We start from the raw sequence: 22,007 nt of genomic DNA, 5'->3' as shown, positions 1-22,007 counted from the left end.
ATACATTGAAAGCCTCAATTAAAATAAACCACTCTTACTCTTTTCTCTCAGATAACTGAATTTGATTTAAGTTTTAGTGAAATTGCTATATTCTGTCACTCCAGTGTTGCTTGATGTGTGAAGTCACAGTGATATCATAAACCAGTTCTACAAATATTTATACCCAACTAACAACTGAAGGGGTACTCACCTTTTGTATAGTGAAGTCCCTTATCGTCCATTCTGGAAGGACAATCTCTGAGACTATTGTCACAGTAATGTCACCATAGCTCTTGGATTGTTTGTCTGGCCAGTATTGTTCACATTTTGTCTAAGAAGAGAGTTACAAGGTTAGACACATTACACACAGCAACAAAGCAACTGACTTAGTTTTAAATAACACATCACCTGAAGCAGGGCTAGAAAGCACATCACCCCTTCCCAATGGCCTACGCCAAGGCAGGAGAAGCTCTACTGAAATCATTCTTTAGGGAGAAGAACCCACCCTTTAAAGATAGCGATTCCACAACCCTTCTGAGACAATCTATTCTGGCAGTCAGCAGATATAAAATGGTAAAAAGGTAAAAAAATTGGCTTATTTAATTTAGAAAACAGTGTTTCAGTAAACAGATGGTTGTAAAAAGAAATTGGTCCAGTCTCCAACCTACTAGGGTGACAACAAAATTAGAAGAGATGCAACCATGTTCAAGAGACGGTTCAGTTTTAATAAAAACATACCCGGGCTTGTTCAACGCATTTTGTCAACATAACAATAGAGTAGATATTCTTTTCCCAAATCATGCGCCAGAAGTCTTCTATGGTATTGGGTAAAGGCCCCTGTGCAGCAATAAATGCCTTCTTTGAGTTATAGCCCTAAGACGACAAAGAAAAAACCAAAATAAATATATACAAACACACACACACACACTTGCATCAATGAGACATAAAAAGCCAATTTTAAACATTATTATTATTTGTTAAGCCTGCATCATAAAAATACATGTTATATTTCTTTTCAACTAAGGAAGCAACTTACAGGCATATAGTTTGCGTTAATATAATCATCACCTGCAGAGCTTTGATCTGGAAGTTTAACACGAGAAATATCATCTGCAAAAAGAAAAAAGGAAAAGAAAATTATGAATTTCAGAACTAGAACCCTTCAGCAAAATACTGCTCATCTAATGCATGGTTTCTAAATAAAAGGTGTTTTAGAACAATGTGCATTTTAAGAATAAGAATGTAACTTTAGGAATCATAAATAGCAGTAGTTTAGAATTTTTATAATGAAAGAGTTCAGAAAAATGAGCGGCCAGAATAAAAATTCAGAACACCTAACACAGATTTTTTTTTTTTTTAAACATGGTTTGGTTTTGCATATTTATATATTTTTAATCCAACACAAAATTTACTATAGTTTTAATTACTGGAGAAAACTAGGTAATTTGTTTCCTGCTGCCATTGCAGCTGATGTTTTTCCTCCAGCACATCCCTAAGTACCTGTCACCATTCGCCTTCCAATTCCTTCCTACGCTCTGTTGCATCGGGGTGCCTGCAGACAGCTTGGCAGGGCTTCAGCTCTTAGTTTGCCTGCAAAGCTGGCCAACAGGGTCTTAATATTTCTCATAGCTCTGCACATCTGTCTGTCTGCAGTCAACCATTAACCTTCTTGGTTTTTTCTATCTGGACTGCAAGTTTCTCACAAATGGAAAATTAAAATTATTTAATTAATGGAAAGTTCTTTAAGGAGCTTTCCTGAGAGGAAGTTTGGGAACTTTCAGGAACATTCTTGAGGGAAAGCTCTTTAGGTTTGCTTATACAGTGATTTTGGGAAAGCAGCAGCCTAAATTCATTCATTTGGAAACTGAGGACATTAATCCCTGTTTGAAACCTCTGGGTACTATTAAAGCCAGATTAGCCAAACCCAAGGTTTTTCACCTAAAAACCTCAACCAGTAGAAGATGCAAAACCAAAGAGATAACTCACATGGTAAGACATTGTTGTATCTATTTTTTCCCCTGTTCTCAGCAAGCTCAGCAGCAAATTTGGGCTGATGAACACCAGCAGACTTGAGTTCCTACAATGAAATGAGGATTCATGAGCACCTGGTCCTGGTTTAGCAATCATACACACATGACTGAAGCAGACAAATACCCCAAACACTCTTGGCCTTTCCTGTAAAAGTAGGCATGTTAAACTGGAATAAATGATGATAAAAATCAGCTTTTTACAGAGTGGGAGGGTCACAGTGGCAAACCTGCTAGAGAAGGGATTAATATAGAATGCAGGAATAGTAGCATGTTTAAAACCCGGAGATGGGCTTTAAAAGCCCAGAAACAGTTTTGCAGAAACACACGACACTGACATCAACTGCATGATCATTCTGACCCAAGGCTGTGAACTACTTAGCATAACCTTTGCAGACATTACAGGGAGAAAGGGATCAAGTGCATCATGACAGGACCGAAGGAAGCAAAATCCGAGAGGACAGCAAGGAGAAGCACTGGCCTGCAAAGTACAATAAGAGGGACAGAATTTGATCTGGAAAGAAAAAAGTCAGTTAATAGGTTCAAGGAGATGAAAAAAAAAAATAAGGTTCATTAACAACAGACATGACAACACAGAATCCTTACTGACACTTGATTCCTGTCTTTTGTACCTTATAACAATTGAGCTTCAGCACATTTCATAGAAAAAGTCATGGTCACTAAGGAAATCATAATTGCTGTTTCTCTGACTGCTTCTTTGAGCTATTTGCAGGTGTGGTTTGCAAATCACACCTACACATTCAAGGAGTGAGTGGTATTAGCGAGAGACCTGCCTTGCTGTGTAGAAAAAAAAAAAAAACAAACCCAAGATTAAAAAACAAAGTGCAAAGAAGTTAAATAGCTTTCCCTAGGCTAACTCTGTAGTGCAACTAGGGCAAGGACTCTGGAGATCCTGGCTCTGGTGAGAGCTCTGAAGGCCATGCTATAAGCTCACACATAGAGATAATGGTTCAGGATGTGAGTATTTATCATGCACTTCAACTAAATTTGGAGCCGAATCAGGGAAGGGAAGGCTATCCATGCAGCTTAATAGCCTCTGTAATAAAGGCCCCTTCTCTTCCCCTTCAGTAAGCCTCACGTACGCTCCACAGGAAAGCTAGTCTGCCTTTCCAAAAATGTTTGCCATGAAGCTCTCTCCACTCATGTCACATACCTCATACTCTTCAGCAAAACCACAGTTGGAGTCAGCTTGCTGCTTCTTAAAGTAGGACTCAAAGTTCTCCACTTTAATCATTTTTGATCTACAATGAGAAAAGCCATGTTTTGGTAACTGGTATTAGGTAAATAAACCATTAATTCAGTTAATGTGTTAGAAAGTGTGCTTTACTTACTTCTTGACTCTGCAGAGGAGGGTGGGGGAAAGAAAAAAAGGTTGATTAGATACATGCAGCTGTATTTTTCACTATGTGATTCTAACAATGAAAGCATGACTGTTAGTAGCAGCCACAAAACTGCGCATTTACAGGGGACAGGATATCAAGCATAGCATTTAACTGATCTGTTAAACCAAGGACACAGCACATCCTTCAGGAGAAGAATAACACAGAAAGTGTCAGCCAGCTGCTTCTGTGCTCCCAACAGATTGGCCCCACTCCCTAGTGTATTTTGTGTCAACTATCAAAGTCTACACAGGTGGGACTTCATGGGATGCTCTGGCCATGTCTTTCCATCAGCACAAAAATTGGTGCAAGAACCAAATAATGTGATTCAACTGCACTGCCTGCGACTTCCAATATATTGTGGCCAGCTTTTACAATCTCAACATTATCCAAATTAATGGCTCAGCACAAAGTAGTCATAAAGCAAAGGAAAATTCAGGCCACAGTGAAGAATTCTGCCTATGTGCACTTTATCAACAATTTGGATTGTTTCCTCAATGGGCACGGAAGCCTGCATTTCATCCAAACATCCTGTTTTTCAAAACTACGTGAATCGTTTCTGTGTCTAATAGTGATTCAAGAAGTGAGCACTCAAATCCCTGTGGCTGCTCTAAACGTCTCGATCAATATGATTATTTTTAGTCTGCAGGCTGGAGTCTTTAGATTCCATGAAGAATTAATACTGCAAAGCTCTACATAAAACTGCACAAAAAGCAAGTATCAGAGTTTGGAGTAAGTTTTGCAAATATCACTTGAGCTCAGAAAACAATGTGTGAAAGGATATGGACTTACTTAATTGGAGAAAAGGACACTTCAGTATTTCTTTTATCTTTCCTATAAGGCAAAAGAAAACAACACAATAGGTTCACAGTAGAATTTAATGGAATGCATATGAGATTTCTTATGACAGCCATTTCCTGGGCCTGTTCAGAACAATTTCTTTTAAGGCATCTCATTCTGTGCAAGAAAACACTCCTGAGGCAAACCTTACACCTGCACTAAGAATAAAATACTTTGTCCTTCACTCAGTGACGTTATGCAATGGGACTGACAGAAAAGAAACTGTTGGAACCAGAACATGAAACATACAGTTTGGTGGAAGAAGTACATCAGAGAGATCTGCACCGCTAACTAACATCTCAGGAGAATTGCTACTAATCCCAGAATCCCTACAGTAAGTGTTCAACAGTGATGTGTCAGTGGTACTGAAAGTGGTAGTTGAATGAAAATAAGTGTTCCTAGCTTTAAAGGAAGCTCTTCTCATTACTGTCCACAGCTACTGGACATGCTTGCTTGTAAGAGTAACAGCAGTTAATCAAAGAAACTAAGAAAACTGGACTAAGGGCCCTACAGCTAACTCTTTAGAAAGTATGTACCACATGATCAGAAGTAGGAAAAAGCCCTTGTGGGCTCTTAAGTCCCAGATAATTTGGAAAAGATTGGAAACTGAGAGACCAGCTCAAACCCTAGGCAACTCATCAGCTTCTGGAAACTCCAGAATGGAAGTTTCATGTGACAGGCCATCAAGCAATTAAAAAGTGTGATTAATGGATATTTTCAAATAAAACCATCTAAGATACAATTACATATGTCTTCTAGCACAATAATTTGTGATGTTTGCTCACTTCTGACTGAATTACTTCATCAGCATGCATGAGTTCAGAAGAGCTAAACAAAACAAATCTTAAGTTGTTAGTTTGTAACTATGGGGTTGAACAAAGTCATTGAACTAGCTTGACACATCAACTCTAATCTGTAACACACAAAAAATATTTTTTTTTTTTTATAGAATGGGTTTTAAAGCATCACGACAGAAGCATATAAAACAGAAAGAGAGGCCTTTTTAGGAGAAAGATACAGAAGTGAAATACTGGTGTTCCTCATGACAACAAATACAATAACAAACACACATTACCTTCTCCTTCTCCAGAACATGAAACCCCCTATAGCAACTACAGCCAATATAGCTAAAAGGCATCCAATAACAGCTCCAGCAATAACACCTGATAAAAGAGAACAAGTATTACTCATTACTGATTTACCTCTTTGGTAATGATCTAACTCAATCAACACGTTACCAGAGAACCTCACAAGTAAGAGAACACGCTCCACTCTGCTAAACATCTTTTCTTTACTGTATCCTTTGGCAGTACTGAAAGCTCATTAAGAATAATAAAACAAGGATGATAAATTAATAAAAAATTGGGTTCAAAGGACCAGTATTTGCATTCCAACACACCCGCTTCTAATTTACCAGGGCTGTTAGAACATCAGCTGCTTTTTGCTACTTGTTTCTGTACTAAAGTCTCACTGCACCATCCAATTCCTTTTAACATGCCATAAGTAGCACAGTTTTTGGTTACTTCCATAGTGGAAGTCATACATGCAAAAAAGAGGTCACCCGCAGCACTAGCAAGGTATCAATTTACAGAGCAGTGTCACTGCAAACCTAGAAAGGAACAGTCCATCACAGGGAAACCAACGGGTTTTTTGCTATTATTAAACTTGCTATAATTAAGGAATCCCCACACAGCGTGTATGCGCCAAGCCACCAGTCATATATTTGACATCAACTATACCTGGATCCTGGGGTAGCAAAACCGCCTCAGAACAGGGTGAAAATGATACATAACTATGTTCCCCCACAATGATGTTGGCCGTGGAAAAGGTTATATTAGTGAAACCTGCAACACTTGCCCTGTTGATAAGGGAGAAGAAAAAAACCAGAGGCGCATTACATGGTTTTAAAAGCCTTAAGCAAGATCTGTAATCTTTTCATTAAATGATCTTTTAGATTTCAACTGCAGCAAAACTAACCAAACAGCGGTTTGAGATAAATACCTGTATGAATGAAGTGGAATCAATGGTCCATTTTCATAGCCATACATTGTGTTTCCCTTGCCTACGTTAACGATGTTTGTACCATTCTGAGAATGGAAAGAAGGCGATTTTGCCTGCTCTGTATCTATAACATATGTTACATAGGCGACTGCCATTTTCTTCTTGAAATCTTTGTATGTGTTGTTCAAGTCAGACTTCAAAGACCTACAACCTTCAGGAAAAAACAAGGACATATATGGTATACGTCATACACTGATTTTGTATCAATCAGCACAGCTGCTGAGATGGTAAATACAGTGTGCCACCTGACCACAGTTGTCATTACTCTGTAAATACTGCCTGAAATGAAAGGCTGAATGCAACAGACAATCTCAGAAATCTCTTCTGCTGCAGTGCAATCTACTGAACTACCTCCCTACTCCCCAGTGTTACTTGTTTTAATCTCCTTTTGGTTTTACTTCTACCATGTATAGTGGAGCTTCTCTGTAAATGTACATCAGTGGTGGATGCTGGTGTCCTCGTGGACAAACTTTACTAGACAAGTCACTCATATCCACACACACATCAACTATTGTTATGTCGCGTTCAATGCAAACAGTGTAGAAAAAGTCAATCAGTATTTGGTAACATTGTGCTACCCAAACAGCATCAAGCCTCATTCAGGGCGACACTGAACTTGTCCTGACCTATACTTCTTTGCTGTGTCTTATAAGAAGTCTCACACTTAAACCCTAAGAGACGAAAGAGTTAATTTCTGCCTTTTCTTGACATAGGCAAGCACTGGACAAAACAGTGATCAGAACAGTTTCTCTTCCAAAAGACTAAGAACATACTACCACAAACAGTGACCAACTGGACACCATCTGCAGAACAGCATCACTTTACAGTGTCTGTTGTTAGAAGATGAACCCTAGAAACTTGAGGCAGATTATAGAGTTGAGGCACATGTGACCTAAGAGGTAATAAACCAGCTCAAATTACCAGTTATCCAACAACTCAATACATATGAGGCTTACATACAAGGATAAGTCAGGCTGGAAAAGGCTGAGTAAAAACAGTGGCTTTCTGAAAACAAGGAGTGATCTGACTTCAAGCAAGCAAGGTATTTGCTTCATGATTTTTGAAAGGTGATTGAAAATATTGAGTCAGCTTTTTCTCTATCAATTTAACACCTATTTAGAATTTAAAACATAATGCTGTCTGATGAATTGTTTCACACAACTACAATATCATAACATCTTACCTGGTTCTTCTGTTGTGATCATTACTGCGTAGGCTTTTAATGGTCCATTCACTGGCTCAAAATCAGAGAATTCAACAGACAACGAACTGTGACTGACTGCCTTGACTAAAGGAGCTTTGTTTGGAGCAGGTGGATCTAAAACCAGAAATATTTTTAGTACCTTAATGACTGATAAAGAAAAGTTTTCCAAACAAGAAAATGCTGTAATACTGACACTGTTCATATAATGCATATTTATTGTGTGTCACATTAGACTTTGCATGAATGTAGTGTTTTACTCATAATCTGTAAGCTGATAATGTACTGCATATCAACTTTGGTATTCTGCAGTCATGAAGTTAATATTTTAATCCTATGAATATCTTTCATTCCCAAATCTTCATGCTTACCAGTAATGCTTGTATTGCACATTTTCTGTACTGGAAGGCTTTCAGAACGATTTGAAAGAGTTGCAATAGTAACAGTATAGGTGCTGAAATAATCTAAAGATGCTGTTCTGAAGGTTTCCTCTAAGCCTTCTCTCATGCAGGATGGAGCCTGTTGTTCTTTTCCCCATGTATGATTAAATATTTTAATTTTGAAGCCAGAATTGTTACCAGAAGGACATTCCCACTTAAGCATTAGGATAGATTGCTTGGCCACCGGTTCACACTGAAATGAATTCACTAAGGCAGGAACTGAAGGGAAAAAAAAAAAAGAATAATAAAAAAAGAGGACTAAGAAATCAAGTATTGCAGTAAACAGAAAAAGCTGTCTATTTGTAAGTTCCGTGTATAAATGTTTGTAAAACTTCGTTATTCCTTTCCACTTTTAAAAAGATGAAGCTACTGCCTACAAGAACTTGTTACCCTATGAGGAAGAGAAGTAATTAGCGCGCTAAGTACACAGACCTCTTCTGTGCTCTCTAACTCCTCTGCAGACAGGTTTACTGAGAAATTTTAGGTTGAGTATCTGTCCAGCAAAGTTTTCAAAATACTGTTCGACCATTGAACATACTACTCTAAGAACATTTTTATAGTACATGTAGATTGACGCTAACTCCCTATATAATTATGTAAAAATCTTAGCGGCCAACAAATAAGAAAACGAATATAAGCTCTATGCATTAAGAGCACAGCAGTAGCCATTCGTAAGAGCAGCCAGTACATGTCAGTTTGTGCGAGAGTCCTATAGGACACAAAATAAAAATTGCAACCTTCTGACCAGATACAAAAAGACATTTAAAAAGTTAATGTAGCAGTAGCACTGAGAAGAAAGGTCCCTCTGAACTAAACATCTTATGAAACTTGGCCTTCAAGACCAAAACTCTTGTAACTTCTACAGTTGTAACACACAGCGAATTTATTTCCTCTCTTGATAAAGTTTTTAGTACTTCCAAATAAAGGGGTAAAGTTATTAAAAAGGGCTATTATTTTAAGAAACTGAGGAGAAGCAGAATTGTGTACCAGAAGAAAAAGATTTAGTTAAAAGACAGATATGAGTGACTGGGACTTATTTCTACTGCATTTTATAAATACTTCTTTTCCTTCAGTAACACTGTCAGCTACTCCTACAAATATGGTGAAATTATAGAAGGTTCCAGGGTTTAAATCTCTGGTGACACTGGATGTCTGGTTTCTAGAGGAGGAACCATGACTTTGGATCTCTATCCTGTAGGTATAGTTAGAAGAAGTATCATCTGTGCTCCATGGGAAAAATCAGACACCAGCATACTCCACCCAGATACAGAAAATGGAGTTGGGCTCTGTGAAAGTCAAGATGAGACTCCAGCAACACTCACAAATATTTGCTGGCAAACACAGACAGAAAAAGCAGAGTCACAGCTACCATTCCACATTTTAAGACAGACTGAGCATTACGAGTAGCCAAGCAGCACGTTCACAGGACCAGAGACTCTCTTAACAGGTTCATCCTGGGGCACCTCTGGAAACCCCTCTGAGGAGCTCTGGGACAGATTCACTTCACCTCAGTTAAAATGTGACAAAACGAACGCAAGGACACAGCAGCACACATTCACAACAAGGTGGAAAAACTACACACAATGCTTAGCATGAGGAACACAGGAGCACCTCAACATTCTCCTCTCTGCTGATGACCTGAGCAGAGCAGCGTGGCTAAGTGCCACGCAGCCCAGTGCAGCCCACAAGCCCAGCTGCAGCCATGGGCCCCTCCAACAGGGGAATTTCCCCAGGCACAATGCACTGTGTGGGAGCCCTTCAAAACAGGGACCCAAGGGCTTCATCAACAAGGAGGAGAAGGCAACAAAACCTCCCACATAGCCCCCTTCCACACAATAACATCGCTGACTGCAGGCAGGCCATGTGCAGCACTTCTCCCTGAAACAGTATTGTATTTCAACACTCGGGCAGGTAGGCAGAACCCTGTGCTGCACAGAAAAATACAGCCTACCAGAACAGGGCTGCAAGCAACTGTGACTTACTTGTATACAGGCTTATGGACACTCCTTCTCCTTCCGTCTGACTGCCATTCACTACTGTAAATACTGTGAATTTGTACATCGTCCCAGGGGTTAACTCGGTAATTTCGACTTGGGTGACACTGGATGTCAGGTTCCTAACAGAGGTACCATTTACAACCTCTATCCTGTACGTGTAGGAGTTGGAAACAGTGCTGCTCACCGCCCATGTTAAGTTGACAGAAGTCACACCAACATGTTCTGCCTTGAGATCATGAACTGGGCTGGGCTCTGTGAAAGGCAAGACAACAATCTGTGAACCTGCAAGAACATCTGCTCACACACACCGACAGAAGAAACACAGGCACACCTCTTCACATCACTCGTTGTTCTGAGTGCAGGAGCACCCCAACAACGTCGCCAGATCCTCCTGGATGCTTTTGCCTCAATGGCTGGGTGACAGAAAAACAAGAAAGAGGCATCTCAAGTGCGATTCATCTTCCTTTCACGTTCAAAAACAAGAGCACACGTCACCACTGTGCCAGCACTCCCAGGGCTTCCCTTGGGAATCTGGACAGGTGGGCAGGAAGGAGAAAAGAGTGGAGGGGAAAGATGGTGGTGCATCTCTGCACAGCAAAAGGTAAGGAACACCAAATATCACTAGAAGAGGAACAGAGGCGATGACCCAGGCACTGTGCTCCTTCCCCAATCCTCACGCCCTGAGCTCACTCCCACTGCAGAAAGACCATGTCAAAAACCCTCTCTGCAGCACCCTATTGTCTGTGCATCTTCAAAACAGGGCAACTAGCCATTACGGTCAGGCAGCACAGGACAGACTTTTGCAAATTGACTGGAAAGGTAGGAGCACACATGCAGGTACATTGCAGGACAACACAAATGACAAGAGCAGGCATCTGTTTCCTTCCAAATACACCCTGTGGAATAACCAGGCTGGACTACAGCCTTGCAGGTCAACTCCAAAATGGTCCCTCCAACACCACATGTTAAGACACGGCAAGGTGCTAGATGGCCAAAGCAGTTCTCCTCCTGAACTAGCATTGCCTAACTAAATCTCACTCTCCTGCTGCAGCCTGATGGCACCTATGGGCCCACAAATCATAAAAGTTCCCTTGGTGCAATATGCTCTGTGTGAGAGCCCCTTAAAAGAAGGGTCTGAGGCCCCCATACTCTAGGAAATGAAACCAACCCCCTCTCCCAAATTTAGAAGATAGAGGTCCTCAGGGAAAAATCTCTTCTCTGCATTGTCAGCCCTGGGGACAAACTTCATCAGCAGCCTTCTATCAGGGCAACGCTGCTTCTGCACTTTAACATCCCATGCTTGGCAGATTGGCCATCTCCAGCTCCAGGACCAAAACATCACCTCTGCCTGCAACAGTACTAAATTACAACCCTCAGGCAGGTAGGTAGGGCCCTGTGCTGCACAGCAAAAGATGATCCACCAGAAACTGTGACTTACTTGTATACAGGCTTATGGACACTCCTTCTCCTTCCGTCTGACTGCCATTCACTACTGTAAATACTGTGAATTTGTACATCGTCCCAGGGGTTAACTCGGTAATTTCGACTTGGGTGACACTGGATGTCAGGTTCCTAACAGAGGTACCATTTACAACCTCTATCCTGTACGTGTAGGAGTTGGAAACAGTGCTGCTCACCGCCCACGTTAAGTTGACAGAAGTCACACCAACATGTTCTGCCTTGAGATCATGAACTGGGCTGGGCTCTGTGAAAGGCAAGACAACAATCTGTGAACCTGCAAGAACATCTGCTCACAAACACCGACAGAAGAAACACAGGCACACCACTGCGTCACTCTCTTCACATCACTCGTTGTTCTGAGTGCAGGAGCACCCCAACAACGTCGCCAGATCTTCCTGGATGCTTTTGCCTCAATGGCTGGGTGACAGAAAAACAAGAAAGAGGCATCTCAAGTGCGATTCATCTTCCTTTCACGTTCAAAAACAAGAGCACACGTCACCACTGTGCCAGCACTCCCAGGGCTTCCCTTGGGAATCTGGACAGGTGGGCAGGAAGGAGAAAAGAGTGGAGGGGAAAGATGGTGGTGCATCTCTGCACAGCAAAAGGTAAGGAACACCAAATATCACTAGAAGAGGAACAGAGGCGATGACCCAGGCACTGTGCTCCTTCCCCAATCCTCACGCCCTGAGCTCACTCCCACTGCAGAAAGACCATGTCAAAAACCCTCTCTGCAGCACCCTATTGTCTGTGCATCTTCAAAACAGGGCAACTAGCCATTACGGTCAGGCAGCACAGGACAGACTTTTGCAAATTGACTGGAAAGGTAGGAGCACACATGCAGGTACATTGCAGGACAACACAAATGACAAGAGCAGGCATCTGTTTCCTTCCAAATACACCCTGTGGAATAACCAGGCTGGACTACAGCCTTGCAGGTCAACTCCAAAATGGTCCCTCCAACACCACATGTTAAGACACGGCAAGGTGCTAGATGGCCAAAGCAGTTCTCCTCCTGAACTAGCATTGCCTAACTAAATCTCACTCTCCTGCTGCAGCCTGATGGCACCTATGGGCCCACAAATCATAAAAGTTCCCTTGGTGCAATATGCTCTGTGTGAGAGCCCCTTAAAAGAAGGGTCTGAGGCCCCCATACTCTAGGAAATGAAACCAACCCCCTCTCCCAAATTTAGAAGATAGAGGTCCTCAGGGAAAAATCTCTTCTCTGCATTGTCAGCCCTGGGGACAAACTTCATCAGCAGCCTTCTATCAGGGCAACGCTGCTTCTGCACTTTAACATCCCATGCTTGGCAGATTGGCCATCTCCAGCTCCAGGACCAAAACATCACCTCTGCCTGCAACAGTACTAAATTACAACCCTCAGGCAGGTAGGTAGGGCCCTGTGCTGCACAGCAAAAGATGATCCACCAGAAACTGTGACTTACTTGTATACAGGCTTATGGACACTCCTTCTCCTTCCGTCTGACTGCCATTCACGACTGTAAATACTGTGAATTTGTACATCGTCCCAGGGGTTAACTCGGTAATTTCGACTTGGGTGACACTGGATGTCAGGTTCCTAACAGAGGTACCATTTACAACCTCTATCCTGTACGTGTAGGAGTTGGAAACAGTGCTGTTCACCGCCCACGTTAAGCTGACAGAAGTCACACCAACATGTTCTGCCTTGAGATCATGAACTGGGCTGGGCTCTGTGAAAGGCAAGACAACAATCTGTCAAGACAGCGAAATAAAGAAAGAAGAGCCACAACCACATTTCCCTATTCGGCATAGAATGAGCATTATTTGTCGCCAAGCAGCACTTCTACAGTATCAATGCCCAGTTTCAGGCATTCATGCTGCGGTATCTCTGGAAAGGCCGCAGGAGTTCTGAAGGATATTCTCTTCATTTCATATGCTAAAATTATGTTTCTATAGTGGGTTGCCAGACAGAGAAACAGATGGAAATGGGGGAAGGAAGCAGCGTGCAGGGTGATCATGGTCTGTTACCTCAAAATTGCATCCACGAGTCTGAGTCCTTCAGCCCAGCCTCAGCAGGTCCAACAGCTGACCCACACTGGGGGACTGTGTCTGCAAGCCTGATTCAGCATCAACACTAGGCAGACAAGACTCACCACAGGCATCTGAGACAAGCTCATCTAATCAGTAGCAGCTCCAGGACACACTGCTTCTAATTGCTTTGTAGGGGTGTTGCCTGTTCCCTTTCCACTCCTGAGCTAGACACAAAAAAAAAGAACTTCTCCTCCCATCTGTCCCTCTAATCTGGGAAAAGCTGCTATGGTGCAAAGCTGACAAAAATGGCACCACACTCGACAATGTGGCCCTAGGAACCGTCACAGCCAACAGGAGCCCCAGGCCAGGGACTCTGCAAAGAGCTCAAAACAATCTTCAAGAACAAAAAGCCTCTGTGATCCTGGCTACCACACCCCTACACAACATGGCTTCTGGTATAAGCAGTGATAACCTGCTCCCAGATGCATTGTAGGGGACCCATTCAGCCCTCAAGTCTAGAGAAAGTCATGCTGTTGTAGCAGCTGGATCTCTACACAGTCTTGAACAGCCAAGCAGATGAAATAACTGCTTTACAGGCAACCACACACACACAGACACACACACAATCTCAGTCCTTTTCCCTTTTACCAAAGACCACTTGGCACTCACACTCACAGGCACCTGGAGCAAAGCAATATTGCGATGAGAAACAGTACAAAGTTGGAAACCCAAAGTAAAAAAGCAGGGCAATTTGGTACAAACTGCATATTTACTTGCAATTGAGAGGCACCATTTCCTTACTTGTGTACAGGCTTATGGACACTCCTTCTCCTTCCGTCTGACTGCCATTCACGACTGTAAATACTGTGAATTTGTACATCGTCCCAGGGGTTAACTCGGTAATTTCGACTTGGGTGACACTGGATGTCAGGTTCCTAACAGAGGTACCATTTACAACCTCTATCCTGTACGTGTAGGAGTTGGAAACAGTGCCGTTCACCGCCCATGTTAAGTTGACAGAAGTCACACCAACATGTTCTGCCTTGAGATCATGAACTGGGCTGGGCTCTGTGAAAGGCAAGACAACAATCTGTGAACCTGCAAGAACATCTGCTCACACACACCGACAGAAGAAACACAGGCACACCACTGCGTCACTCTCTTCACATCACTCGTTGTTCTGAGTGCAGGAGCACCCCAACAACATCGTCAGATGCTCTTGGATGCTTTTGCATCAATGGGCACCTGAGAAAGTACTGAAGAGAAGTCATTTTGAGTGGGATTAATCTCCCTTTGACACTCCACAGCAGAACCACAGGTCACCACTGTGCCAGCACTCCCAGGGCTTCCCTTGGCAATCTAGAGAGGTGGGCAGGAAAGGGATGAGTATGGTGGGGAAGGAAGGTGGTTTTTTTGGTTGGTTGGTTGGTTGGTTTTTTGTTTTGTTGTTCTTGGGAGGGGGTATTCATTTCGGGGAGGGGGGGTTGGAGGAGGTTTGGGTTTTTTTTTAAAAAAAAAAAAAAAAAAAATTCAGGGCTATGTTTGTTCTACAGATTAACATCCCATTCTTAGTAGACAGCCCAGGTAAGGCTTGTATTATATTTCAATCCTTGAGCAGGTAGGCAGAGCCCTGTGCTGCAAAGCAAAAGATGATCCACCAGAAAGAGAGCTGCAAGCAACTGTGACTTACTTGTATACAGGCTTATGGACACTCCTTCTCCTTCCGTCTGACTGCCATTCACGACTGTAAATACTGTGAATTTGTACATCGTCCCAGGGGTTAACTCGGTAATTTCGACTTGGGTGACACTGGATGTCAGGTTCCTAACAGAGGTACCATTTACAACCTCTATCCAGTACGTGTAGGAGTTGGAAACAGTGCCGTTCACCGCCCATGTTAAGTTGACAGAAGTCACACCAACATGTTCTGCCTTGAGATCATGAACTGGGCTGGGCTCTGTGAAAGGCAAGACAACAATCTGTGAACCTGCAAGAACATCTGCTCACACACACCGACAGAAGAAACACAGGCACACCACTGCGTCACTCTCTTCACATCACTCGTTGTTCTGAGTGCAGGAGCACCCCAACAACATCGTCAGATGCTCTTGGATGCTTTTGCATCAATGGGCACCTGAGAAAGTACTGAAGAGAAGTCATTTTGAGTGGGATTAATCTCCCTTTGACACTCCACAGCAGAACCACAGGTCACCACTGTGCCAGCACTCCCAGGGCTTCCCTTGGCAATCTAGAGAGGTGGGCAGGAACGAAAATAGCACAGAGTAGCATAATTTCAGTTGGAAGGGACCTACAATGATCATCTAGTCCAACCGCCTGACCATTTCAGGGCTGACCAAAAGTTAAAGCATGTTATTAAGGGAATTGTCCAAATGCCTCAAACACTGACAGGCTTGAGGCATCGACCATCAATACAGGAAGCCCTTTCCAGTGTTTGACCACCCTCTCAGTAAAGAAATACTTCCTAATGTCAAGTCTAAACCTCCCCTGGCGCAGCTTTGAACCATTCCCACATGTCCTGGCAGTGGACACCAGGGAGAAGAGCTCAGCACCTCCCTCTCCACGTCCCCTCCTCAGGAAGCTGTAGAGAGCAATGAGGTCACCCCTGAGGCTCCTTTTCTCCAAACTAGACAAACCCAAAGCCCTTAGCCACTCCTCACAAGACATTCCTTCCAGCCCTTTCACCACCTTTGTTGCCCTCCTCTGGACGCATTCGAGTACCTTAACATCCTTCTTAAATTGTGGGGCCCAGAACTGTGCACAGTACCGAAGGTGGGGCTGCACCAGCACTGAATACAGCAGAATAATCACCTCTTTTGACCAGCTGGTCATGCTGTCTTTGATGCACCCCAGGATGCGGTTTGCCCTCTTGGCTGCCAGGGTGCACTGCTGACTCATATTGAGCCTGCTGTTGACCAGCACCCCCAGATCCCTTTCTGCAGGGCTGCTCTCCAGCCGCTCCTCTCCCAGTTTATACTTGTGCCTGGCGTTACTCCGTCCCAGGTGTAGAATCTGGCATTTGAACTTACTAAATTTCATCCCATTAATCATAGCCCAATGCTCCAATCTATCTAGATCCACCTGCAAGGCCTCCTGTCCCTCATGGGAGTCAACAGCACCTCCCAGTTTGGTATTGTCAGCAAACTTGCTAATGGTGCATTCAAGTCCTGCATCCAGATCGTTGATAAACATAGTGAGCAGAAGTGGCCCTAAAACTGAGCCCTGACAAATGCTGCTGGTGACCAGTCACCAGCCAGATGTAGCCCCATTCACTACAATCCTTTCACTACAATCCTTTGAGCTCTGCTTCAGCCAGTTCTTCACCCAGTGCACCATGGACCCCCTGTTCCCACAGCTGGACAGCTTGTCCAGAAGGATGCTGTGAGGGACAGTATCAAAAGCTTTACTAAAATTCAGAAAAACTAGATCTATCACCCTCCCTTCATCCACTAGGTGATTGACCTTATCATAGAAGGATGTCAAAGTAGTTAAACAGGACTTTCCCTCTGTGAACCCATGTTGACTGTGTCTGATGATTGCATTATTCTTTAAATGCCTTTCAATAGCACCCAGTATGCTCTTCTCCATAATTTTTCCATGAACTGAGGTTAGTCTAACAGATCTAACAGGTAGTTCCCTGGGTCTTTCCTCACACCCTTCTTGTAAACTGGAATAACGTTGGCTAGCTTCCAGTCAGCAGGGACCTCCCCAGACTCCCAAGACCTTTGGTAGATGATTGAGAGGGGTCCTGCTGCAACATCTGCTAGCTCCTTCAGTACTCTGGGATGAATCCCTTCAGGCCCCATGGACTTGTGAACATTCAGATGATACAGCTGGTCTCTTACAATTTCAGTGTCCACAAATAGAAAGTCACTGTTCTGCACTCGTGGTCCTCTGACTCCAGGTACCAGGCAGCCCAAGGTCTATCCATATTACTAAAGACCAAGGCAAAAAAAGCATTGAATGTCTCCACTTTTTCTTCATCCCTACTAGTCAGGTGACCATCTTCAACAAGCATTGGTCCAGTGTTTTCTTTAGACCTCCTCTTGCTATTAACATACTTAAAACCCCATTTTTTCCTGTCTGACGCAACACTGGTCAGTTTCAACTCTAATTGAGTTTTGGCCTTTCGTTTCTTCTCCCTGCATGTATCAACCACGGCTCTGTAATCTTCCTGCAAAGCCTGACCTTGCTCCCAGAGATCATACAATTTCTTTTTCCTCTTGAGTTCCACAAGGATTTCCCTGTTCAGCCAAGCTGGTCTTCTACCCGCTTGCTTGACTTTCGACAGAGCGGAACTGCCTGTTCCTGTGCTTCTAAAAGGTGGTTCTTAAAAACTGACGGGCACTCATGACTCCTAAGCCCTCAAAAGCAGATTCCCAGGGTACTATCCTAAAGTACCTCCCTGAATAGCTTAAAGTTTGCTCTCTTGAAGTCCAGGGTAACACATCTGCTGCCCTTTTTTCTTATTACACAGAAAATTTTAAACTCAACCATTTCATGATCAGTGTGGCCAAGACAACCACATCCCGCAAGAGTCCTCCTCTATTCACAAATAGCAAGTCTAGGAGGGCATCTTTCCTAGTTGGCTCACTGAGTACTTGTGACAAGAAGTTATCTCCCATATGAGGAGACAGGGATGGAGAGGAAGGAAGGTGGGGTTTTTTTGGCTGGTTTTGCTTTGTTTTTTTTGAAGCAGGGATGTGTCTCTTCCACATATTAAGAACCCATGCTAAGCAGACAGCCCAGATTAGGCTCCAGGATTAAAATATCACATCTATACACAACAGTTTCATATTTCAGCCCTCTGGGAGGTAGACAGAGCTCTCAGCTGCCCACCAGAACAGGGCTGCAAGAAACTGTGACTTACTTGTATACAGGCTTATGGACACTCCTTCTCCTTCTGTCTGACTGCCATTCACGACTGTAAATACTGTGAATTTGTACATCGTCCCAGGGGTTAACTCGGTAATTTCGACTTGGGTGACACTGGATGTCAGGTTCCTAACAGAGGTACCATTTACAACCTCTATCCTGTACGTGTAGGAGTTGGAAACAGTGCTGTTCACCGCCCACGTTAAGTTGACAGAAGTCACACCAACATGTTCGGCTTTGAGATCATGAACTGGGCTGGGCTCTGTGAAAGGCAAGGAAAAAAAGGAAAATAAAAAATCTCTTAACCTGCAAGAATATTTGCTGACAAACACATAAAGCACTCTTCTCCCCACCCTACCCAAACAACAGCACTCTGTAAAACACTAATCAGCCTGGGAAAATAATCAAGCCATCCTTATATGTAGCAATGCATGCTTGCTAGCTCTGCAATCTACTCTCCCTCTAACTCCTCAAGTTTTGCTTCATCTCAAGGAGTAAAACTGTCTAGGTGCAGCAGTGATTACCATCCTGTCTCAGCTGTCAACTTCATGTAGAGTGCTGAGAAAGACTGGAACACACAACCTGCTGTTATTTTTTCCTAAGCTGGCTATCCCAAAGAGAAGGGTCTTTCTAGCTGCAAGATTCACACAGCTTTCCTCTAGATACATGATACCCTCTGTACTAGGTAGAGTACTTCAGCTGTACTCTGTTAGATATTTCAAATCTATGTCACAGTATATTTGAACTGTTGCAGCTGTAACCTAAAAAACCATAATAAGCAGGGAAGGGATCCCAGTCTAACAGAGATAAAACTATTTCAAGGCCACGCAGCAATCATAGTGTTAAACTGCACACTCAGTCAGCTGTGCAGATACATTTCTTTGGCCCATTCTCTACTCCAGTAAAGCAGTTGGATCCACACTCCTGCATGCTCTTTGCACTCTGGACTACAGTTTGGGCTTAAAATGCTAATGCAGTATAAAAGCACAACACATCCTGAAGATTCACATCCCAGTCACATTCCAAACCACTTACGTGTTACATTGTTCTGATCACTTATTGCCCTGTCAGATGATATTCCCCCTCCATAGGTTTTGTTCTCACTGGTAGAGTTTATTGATAAAATATCATTACTACTGGTTTCTGTTTCTGCAGTTACATTATTTGAACTGCAATCCTCAGTGCCTGAAAGACAGAATACAAAGCAGTAAGTATCATAACAAAACTTCTGGGTTTCCCATTTGCAAAAGTACAATCATTTTTAGATACCATGCAGAGACCCGCAGTCACTTCTGTTTTCCCAGTTTGTTCTCCTACAGAGATTTCACTGCACATTTCCTGGTTTTACCACTTTTAACTTCTGTCAGACGACTTGATTTAGACTAAGAGATTGCCACATCATTTCGGTCATTCACTGACTCGACTCATGGTTTGGATGAAACCTACAATAATTTGCCTTTTTTTTTCAGCGCAGTTTTGTTTGAAAAGAACAGAATAAACTTGCAACCACATTCTGCGTGTGTATTTTTCTCAAGTATTACCAGAAGGAGCTGGTTTACTTAACCTGGCATACCAATTTTGTCTCTTCCCCTCAGTGTATGAGCAAAAGAAGTTCTCATAGTCGTACAGTGTGTTCCCACAAGTAAGAAAGAGACATGGTATACCTACAGAAAACAACTTTGAGCTCTGCTGTATCAACCTAAAGTGTGGAGAGAGTTGATTCAGGCCCTAAAATTTAAAGTCTAACTCATGCAAGTCTGATGTTCAATATTAAGGTAGAACTCATCTGCAAGTACTTTTGGAAATTTCTGCCACATGAAAACTTGTCATCTTGGCAACTGCAACAGTTGCTACACTCACTTCAGAAAATCCTTAACGCATCACTTGGGGTGTCTTTTTTTGTTTCGGGGTTTGTTTGTTTTGTATTGCCTTTAAGTATATTTTCCAGTCTTCCTAAGCATGTTATATCTAGACTTGATTTTACCAGAACTCTTTACAAACTGAAAAGCAAAGGGATTAAAGTACACATTTACATCTTCAAACATACTTAAACATATTGCAGCAATTGCAGTCACTAAAATAATCGAGTTTCCATTTTTGAATGCTATTTCTAAAAATTCTTTTCAGGAAGTTTTTTTTATTAAATACTTAGCTGATACTGTTCAATCTTTCTTAAAAGAAATTAAGATAATGAGAGTTACATCAAAAAAATATAAAATTGAGTAACAGAATGATACTTACAGGCAATTGTACATCTGACCTGGAAAAAAAATACAGAAATTAAAACATTAAAACTACTGGAAGCGCAAATAAAATAAGGACTGGTTTAATTAACATATTGGGGGGGGATCAGTTAAAAAAAAAAAAAAAAAGAAAAAAAAAAAAAAAAAAAAAGAAAAAATCTATTGGTGTGCTCCAGACTTTCAACTTTTAGATACCTAAAAATATACTGACATAAAAATATCACCAAAAGTATAGCAAACTATTAGAGAAAAAAAACCAAACATGCTGATAAAATGTCAGTTACCACTTTTCCTTTTTAAACCAAATAGCTTATTTTTTCACAAAACCCGCTTGCATAACATATGATGATTATTTTGCACATATAAATTTAAAAACAAAACCTGCAAGATCTTACTCAAAAGACACTTTAGTTAGTACCTTCAACACCACCTCACAAAAAGCAGTAGATGCGAATTAGGTCTTTTCTATTCATAAGATTTTTCCATTCATCCTACTGCTGTATAAATTTCATTATTACTTCTCACAAAAGAATATTTTGCATTTTCTGCAGCAAACTCAGTGTAGTCAAAGTTCAAAACACTTAGTATATATTCTGAAATCTAGTTTATATATGTGTACATATGCATAAAGTATCAGCAGTTGCCATTTAACTGCAACCTGAAACTACTCTGCTAGCAATAGTGACAAGAACACCAGAATTTTGCTTTGAAAATGTTTTTTAGTCTCTCAACTTCATGCTTTTCCTTCCAAATAAACCATTTCCCTCCCTGTTAGCATGCAAACTGGCCTGTAAATTGTTTTCTTCATCTCCCTCCAGGTGGCAGCACAAAATGCTCCTAAAGGAGCGAAATAAAAGCCCCAGACTGAGGTCTGCAGGCGCTTGAGAGGAAAACTCTGATTTCCCGAGACTCGCGAGACTCTCGTAGCCAGCTGACTCCAACCGACTGCAACAGCCACTTTTGACATGTAACAAAACTGATTACTCCAGCAATTGTATTAGGGTTTAAATACAACTATTCACCTTGCAAAGCTACACATGACAAGGCAAAAACAGGCATGCAGAGATACATGTCCCAAAGACAGGCAGACCCTCAGTGTGGTGCTGGAGATCCACAGGTCACAGTGGAGGAAGGCTTGTGGGCATGGGAGGTTTCTGCCCATGCACCTCTGGGTCTGTTTTTGGCATCACGGTGGGTGCAGGCGGAGGCAGTCTCCAGCCCCAGCTGCTCTAAGATCACCTGCAGAAGGGCTAGTCCTTTGGTTGGACTTCATATTGTGTTGCTCCTAGAAAATCCAGCTTAGCTTTATTCTGGATGGTGCCTTACCCACACAAAGCACCAAGCCTGCTGATTGCAGAGGTTGACCCATTTATCTAGAGCACTTGAAATTGTCTCATTTTCTCTTTCCACCCTGTTTTCTTAAGAGTTTCTTAGCTGTTTCTGCAATTCCACAAG

General features: G+C 42.4%; 1 protein-coding gene across 1 annotated transcript in view; it reads right to left on the bottom strand.

Moving 5' to 3' along the window:
* Positions 1–22,007, bottom strand: part of PTPRJ (protein tyrosine phosphatase receptor type J) — a 119,582-nt gene that overhangs the window by 5,258 nt on the left and 92,317 nt on the right. Inside the window, exons 2-21 of the mRNA XM_075712431.1 lie at positions 20,551–20,569; positions 19,345–19,494; positions 18,305–18,571; positions 15,107–15,373; positions 14,218–14,484; positions 12,849–13,115; positions 11,384–11,650; positions 9,931–10,197; positions 7,880–8,167; positions 7,484–7,625; positions 6,248–6,451; positions 5,986–6,104; positions 5,322–5,409; positions 4,199–4,240; positions 3,359–3,367; positions 3,181–3,268; positions 1,966–2,056; positions 1,016–1,089; positions 718–852; positions 191–310 (exon numbers count right to left, since the gene is read on the bottom strand). Of these exons, the coding sequence (XP_075568546.1) occupies positions 191–310; positions 718–852; positions 1,016–1,089; positions 1,966–2,056; positions 3,181–3,268; positions 3,359–3,367; positions 4,199–4,240; positions 5,322–5,409; positions 5,986–6,104; positions 6,248–6,451; positions 7,484–7,625; positions 7,880–8,167; positions 9,931–10,197; positions 11,384–11,650; positions 12,849–13,115; positions 14,218–14,484; positions 15,107–15,373; positions 18,305–18,571; positions 19,345–19,494; positions 20,551–20,569 (3,171 nt within the window). The remainder of the gene's footprint in view (positions 1–190; positions 311–717; positions 853–1,015; positions 1,090–1,965; positions 2,057–3,180; positions 3,269–3,358; positions 3,368–4,198; positions 4,241–5,321; positions 5,410–5,985; positions 6,105–6,247; positions 6,452–7,483; positions 7,626–7,879; positions 8,168–9,930; positions 10,198–11,383; positions 11,651–12,848; positions 13,116–14,217; positions 14,485–15,106; positions 15,374–18,304; positions 18,572–19,344; positions 19,495–20,550; positions 20,570–22,007) is intronic.

This window comes from Pelecanus crispus, chromosome 6 (assembly GCF_030463565.1).
Source record: "Pelecanus crispus isolate bPelCri1 chromosome 6, bPelCri1.pri, whole genome shotgun sequence".
NCBI classification, from domain to species: domain Eukaryota; kingdom Metazoa; phylum Chordata; class Aves; order Pelecaniformes; family Pelecanidae; genus Pelecanus; species Pelecanus crispus.
This window is presented reverse-complemented; position numbering and strand designations above follow the sequence as displayed.